Raw genomic sequence first — 6,369 nt, forward strand, 5'->3', positions numbered from 1 at the left:
TAATCAGCAAGATTGGGACATCCTCAGGCCGTTAGATCTCTGCCGGTGTACCCTTACACGAAAGTATCAAAGCAGAGGATTCAAGATTGCGTTATCTGTTTGAGCGAGTTCGAACAAGGTGAAACGGTTAAAGTGATACCACACTGCGGTCACTTGTTCCACGTGGAATGCATTGACACGTGGCTGAGCACACATGTAACATGCCCTTTCTGCCGGAGCAGCCAGCTGTTCTCGGATAAGGACTTGGAGATGCAAGCACCGTCGCCTAGCTCGGAAGGGAACAGCCGCAGATCAACGACAGAAGAACACGACACGTGTACGGGTGTTGGTCCTTGTCTGAGGAGATGTAGTAGCTGGTCGAGTTTGGGGCAGAGGCCTGAATTTGAACGGTCGTTGAGTCTCTGACACGCGTAAGTTGATTTGGTTTTCTAGTATAGTAGTCACAGATATTAGATCTCTTTTTTCAGATATGCTAAAAAAAGAGTAGTAGTCACAGATACACTGTCGTCAATTTCTATTGAATCTTTTGATATTTCATGTGTATAAAAAAAATTTAATGTATTCGTCTTCCTTACACCACGGATAATTAAAAAACCGAGTGAATCAGAGTAATTTCTACGCTAAAACATCAAAGCAGGGCTTGGAGCAGTGAAACCCAGAATCGAAGGAGTTCAGAGATCAGGGCTTGGAGCCAAAGATCAGGCCTGAGAGTAAAAGGAGTTCAGAGAATAGAGTAGGCACGAACTACCTCAATCACAGGAGCTTGACACATGGGACATTTCCCCCCAGCTTCCACTAGCTTCTTCGCACACTTCTCGCAAGTGTTCATATGTCCACATCTGTTGTTTTCGAACAAAACAATGAAAATAGAAAGAGAATGATTAGATATCATAAATTGGGGAACATGTCTACAACAAACGCTGGTACTGATTCATACATACCTATACAATAAAGAATCGATATTGCTCTCACAGCATACACAGCAGATCCCTTTCCTTACATATTCCCATTTTGACTCGTAGCTCTCAGTCTCCTTAGATGGACCTGTGAATCAATTAAGGTGTTTCCATAAGAAAAATAGTATTTCAAAGAAAACCTAATTGTAAATCTTCATATGTAAATTCATAAAGTGACTTGAGACTGATAGAAAACCTGATTGGTCAGCAGCGCGGTGCATCGCAGCAGAGACTTCTTGTCTTATGGACCTTTGCAACTCAAGTTGCATTTCCATGCAAGCCTCCAGCATTCTCTGCAAGTTATCCATCCTTTGCTGTATTCTACCCATGTCAACCCTCAAATCGTTGATCGAATCCCAATCCTTCATAGACATTGTTGATTAAAGTTAACAAATAATAGCAACAGCACATAATATGTCAACCAATGAGTTCCTTTAACTTCAAAAAAAAAAAAAAAAGACAATTGTTTTTGTATCCTTCACCCTTAGGATCCACTTTGAGACAATGTCTTACCATTCCAATGCCCTGATGCAAATCATGTGCCGGCCAGTTGGAAATGGATCGATCATGCTCCCACCGTGGCTGAATAGGGATCACTGGGGAGGGTACAGACAAAGGAGGAGATTCAACAGCATCAAGTTCTTGACCACCACTCTGAGCATCATCCTGCTGTTCTATATCTTCACCTACTAATGTATGGTCAGAATAAGTCTCGTGTTCTTCCCACTCCACCGGATTTCGGCTACGTCTGTCCATGTAGGACTGTATCAACTGGTCAAGATTTTCCCTAAACCCGCTTTGCAGAAGATTTGAGACACGTCTCCTGTAGTGCCAACAGCGAGCATCAGATATATAAAATGAGGTTGAAAAGTGTGGCCATTATGGCAGAAATTTACTAAAGCATTACCTGCTAGAGAGTTCGCTGAGTTCCATGTTCTCGTTATCATCCGGAGGAAAGAATGAGGCAGCCCTTCCAATTGAAACTGTGTCCTGATCAGAATGTTCTTCCCACCAGTCTTGTATTGTGCTTTGGAGATCAGCATCATCAGGCTGCATCTCTGTAAGTTCTGTGCGGGCGTGGGCTTCTCTGTCTTCGTCCACGGATGATATCTGGGATAACTGATTTGGAAAACTCTCAGGAACATCTGTATCTGCCTCCTCTTCAGCGCCATCTCTCCATGCACTGGTTTCACCATTGATAAGTTGCCAATCGGATTCTTCGTTTCCAATAATCTCCTCCTCGGTTTGTTCCTCTAGAGGGACAGTTAGATTAATGCTTTCAACCAGATTTTCCTGGAAATTTGTTGTCCTGTTTATCAGTCTCATGGTGGCAATTTCTTCGGAACTTTGCAGAGACTGTTCATAAGGTATATCCATAGTTTCTCGAAACTGACAGCCATGTCTGTCCTCGTCTCCATGAATTGAAGAGGATGAACACCCAGTAGCATCCTCCCTTTGATGGCTATTCAGGTCCACTTCAGCATCATTTCTTCTTAGAGAAAAATCATCAATTTCTGATCGTTGCCAATCTTCTACATGTGCANCACCTACTAATGTATGGTCAGAATAAGTCTCGTGTTCTTCCCACTCCACCGGATTTCGGCTACGTCTGTCCATGTAGGACTGTATCAACTGGTCAAGATTTTCCCTAAACCCGCTTTGCAGAAGATTTGAGACACGTCTCCTGTAGTGCCAACAGCGAGCATCAGATATATAAAATGAGGTTGAAAAGTGTGGCCATTATGGCAGAAATTTACTAAAGCATTACCTGCTAGAGAGTTCGCTGAGTTCCATGTTCTCGTTATCATCCGGAGGAAAGAATGAGGCAGCCCTTCCAATTGAAACTGTGTCCTGATCAGAATGTTCTTCCCACCAGTCTTGTATTGTGCTTTGGAGATCAGCATCATCAGGCTGCATCTCTGTAAGTTCTGTGCGGGCGTGGGCTTCTCTGTCTTCGTCCACGGATGATATCTGGGATAACTGATTTGGAAAACTCTCAGGAACATCTGTATCTGCCTCCTCTTCAGCGCCATCTCTCCATGCACTGGTTTCACCATTGATAAGTTGCCAATCGGATTCTTCGTTTCCAATAATCTCCTCCTCGGTTTGTTCCTCTAGAGGGACAGTTAGATTAATGCTTTCAACCAGATTTTCCTGGAAATTTGTTGTCCTGTTTATCAGTCTCATGGTGGCAATTTCTTCGGAACTTTGCAGAGACTGTTCATAAGGTATATCCATAGTTTCTCGAAACTGACAGCCATGTCTGTCCTCGTCTCCATGAATTGAAGAGGATGAACACCCAGTAGCATCCTCCCTTTGATGGCTATTCAGGTCCACTTCAGCATCATTTCTTCTTAGAGAAAAATCATCAATTTCTGATCGTTGCCAATCTTCTACATGTGCAGTCCTTTCTTCCAAACTTGTGCTCCGGTTATTACAGCGTCTGGAATTAGTTATCTCATCCACTGAACATTGGTTTTCAGCCTCTCTGCCATTTTTATCTGAGAGACCGCCTGCATCATTGATGANGATATATAAAATGAGGTTGAAAAGTGTGGCCATTATGGCAGAAATTTACTAAAGCATTACCTGCTAGAGAGTTCGCTGAGTTCCATGTTCTCGTTATCATCCGGAGGAAAGAATGAGGCAGCCCTTCCAATTGAAACTGTGTCCTGATCAGAATGTTCTTCCCACCAGTCTTGTATTGTGCTTTGGAGATCAGCATCATCAGGCTGCATCTCTGTAAGTTCTGTGCGGGCGTGGGCTTCTCTGTCTTCGTCCACGGATGATATCTGGGATAACTGATTTGGAAAACTCTCAGGAACATCTGTATCTGCCTCCTCTTCAGCGCCATCTCTCCATGCACTGGTTTCACCATTGATAAGTTGCCAATCGGATTCTTCGTTTCCAATAATCTCCTCCTCGGTTTGTTCCTCTAGAGGGACAGTTAGATTAATGCTTTCAACCAGATTTTCCTGGAAATTTGTTGTCCTGTTTATCAGTCTCATGGTGGCAATTTCTTCGGAACTTTGCAGAGACTGTTCATAAGGTATATCCATAGTTTCTCGAAACTGACAGCCATGTCTGTCCTCGTCTCCATGAATTGAAGAGGATGAACACCCAGTAGCATCCTCCCTTTGATGGCTATTCAGGTCCACTTCAGCATCATTTCTTCTTAGAGAAAAATCATCAATTTCTGATCGTTGCCAATCTTCTACATGTGCAGTCCTTTCTTCCAAACTTGTGCTCCGGTTATTACAGCGTCTGGAATTAGTTATCTCATCCACTGAACATTGGTTTTCAGCCTCTCTGCCATTTTTATCTGAGAGACCGCCTGCATCATTGATGATATCTAGACAATTTAGATCGTTTTGTTCACCTCTATTATCATCATTTTCAGCATATGATGAGGTATCCGAGTGACTGCTGCTCGCTTGACCAGAGACAGACCGGTCAAGTCTGGATATAAATTCCTCCCTGGGATGGAAAAATACACAGTAAGGAATTACGTTCTTAATCGCTCTAAAGCAATAGAAGTCTCGATTTCTGGGCCAAGCTGCACTTATAAGATGAAACAGACAGTATACAGATAAAGACTCATACAAAATGGGACTGGCATTTAACTTCAGGATGGACAAGCCAACAAAGAACGGAAGAACTCCAAAATTTATTAGATCTGTTAATCCATAAAAATCATAAAGGTTTGAAAGCATAAGGTCTGCATTGGATATTGACCCACATATATATAGACCTACTAAAGGGGGAAAAAAAAAAAGAAAGGAAAGCTTCCACAAATACACAAAGATATGAACGAACATATTAATACAGATGATTTAGCTACCTCAGCTCAGATACAGTGTGCCTTTCTCTTAGAAAACCCAACTCAGTGGCTGCAGATGATGTTGGCTTCTCTTTATCATCGTTGTCACCATTTCGTAAGAATCTCCCCCTTAGCAATGCCTGCAAAAGCAATTAAAGATCATGATTTCAAGCTATGTCTACCAAAACCCAAGAGATAGATTTGAGACATAGATTCAAATCTCAACACCAGACTTCAAATAACCAATGTGCCAGTTAAGCTGACTTGTAATGTGATAAACAAAAAGATAACATAAAAATATAAAGAAGTAACTATGATGCTCAGCATATCCATCAACTCCTATGACTCAAATTTCAAGTTAGAATCCCTTTAAGAGTACTTAGTAGGTATAAAATGAAGAAAACGGGAAAGGAACGTATATATAGGAAGAACGAAAAGTCATCATATAAACTCCATCAAGCATGACTCCATCCTCCATCTGACTATGAATTTTATTAATCATATTAGACAAACAATGTGACTACACAGCTTTCAGTCATCGTTTGTCTGAGACAAAGGCACAAAGTTGCATCTAGAACTAGTGCTAATTATAGAGTCTACATTTATTACAGATACACGAATGTAAAATCTTAGGAAAGGCTGGGGCCTGTATGTAATTAAAAGAAATTGGTAATTGAGTTGACTGTATGTGAATCTGACATAGTGAATTTGGACAATATGTACATATTTAATGTCTGAGAGACAGTAACAATAAAGAAGTCAAATGAACAAACCTGAATGCGGTTGCGGTGAGCAAAGTTTGATACAGCATGATGCTGCGTCAAACCCTGCAGCTCTGTTTGCCTTTCCCTCTCAGCCATTTTTAACATATCGACCCACACTTGCCTACCACATAACTTGCGTATACCTCTTCTAGCATTTTCATTTTGGATGCAGTTCGCATTAACAACTCTACCATCAAGTACTCTTTCGATCTGGTTAACAACTTCAATAGGTTGTTCTTCCCTGAGATCACCAAGAACAGGTCTCTGCTGGCTATTCATCTGAACCATCTCCCTTATGATCCTCACCCTTTCCTGTTCAGTTTCACCAAGCCATTCTGATCTTGTGCTGTTGGTTGTATGGGAATCAGAGGAAGTATGTTGACCAGTCCCAGAGCTCATCCACTCACGGAAAATTTGTCTAACTCTTTCCCTTTCAACCATCCCGAGATCAGAAAAGTGCTCGCTCTGAAAAGGGCCGAGATCCTCACTCGAGTTATGTGAGTCGACATGACTCGGGGTAGGGGACCATCCACCAAGTTCAGTCTCACCCAGATTTACACTATCTCTAACAATATCATGTGCACTACTAATATTACTGTCACAACCATTTCCCCTGGAAGAAGCAGTCCTCCTGTCAGCATCTCTGTCACGAGCATGACCCATCACGTGATCATCCTCAAGTTCTCTCCACATCTGTAGAAGTGAGGATGCCCGGACGCTTGACCTTCCATCATTTTCCCTCTGTCTAGAACCCCGAACCTCAGAGTCCCGTGGGAAAGATGAATCAATCGCCAAAATGTTTTGCAGGCCAGCAATAGCCATTAGATCA

At 42.2% G+C, this 6,369-nt stretch overlaps 2 protein-coding genes across 4 annotated transcripts in view; one reads left to right on the plus strand and one right to left on the minus strand.

The window, feature by feature from the left end:
- Positions 1-420, plus strand: part of LOC104752689 (RING-H2 finger protein ATL57) — a 2,933-nt gene extending 2,513 nt beyond the window's left edge. Inside the window, exon 2 of the mRNA XM_010474891.1 lies at positions 28-420. Within this exon, the coding sequence (XP_010473193.1) occupies positions 28-405 (378 nt within the window). The 3' untranslated portion in view covers positions 406-420. The remainder of the gene's footprint in view (positions 1-27) is intronic.
- On the minus strand, positions 491-6,369 carry LOC104752688. 3 transcript variants are annotated; one of them, XM_019238356.1, is made up of 9 exons: positions 5,550-6,369; positions 4,798-4,916; positions 4,291-4,433; positions 2,725-3,469; positions 2,504-2,640; positions 1,470-1,642; positions 1,153-1,318; positions 942-1,044; positions 491-839 (listed from the first exon to the last, which is right to left on the minus strand). In XM_019238356.1, the coding sequence occupies exons 1-9, from the start codon at positions 6,360-6,362 to the stop codon at positions 722-724; spliced, it is 2,517 nt and encodes an 838-aa protein (XP_019093901.1). In that variant the 5' UTR covers positions 6,363-6,369; the 3' UTR covers positions 491-721. The 3 variants fall into 3 exon arrangements, with proteins under 3 accessions (XP_019093901.1, XP_019093900.1, XP_010473192.1); XM_019238355.1 differs by lacking the exon at positions 2,725-3,469 and having other exon boundaries at positions 3,546-4,433; XM_010474890.2 differs by lacking the exons at positions 2,504-2,640; positions 2,725-3,469 and having other exon boundaries at positions 1,470-1,779; positions 3,546-4,433.

Source organism: Camelina sativa, chromosome 16 (assembly GCF_000633955.1).
Source record: "Camelina sativa cultivar DH55 chromosome 16, Cs, whole genome shotgun sequence".
Classification (NCBI taxonomy): Eukaryota; Viridiplantae; Streptophyta; class Magnoliopsida; order Brassicales; family Brassicaceae; genus Camelina; species Camelina sativa.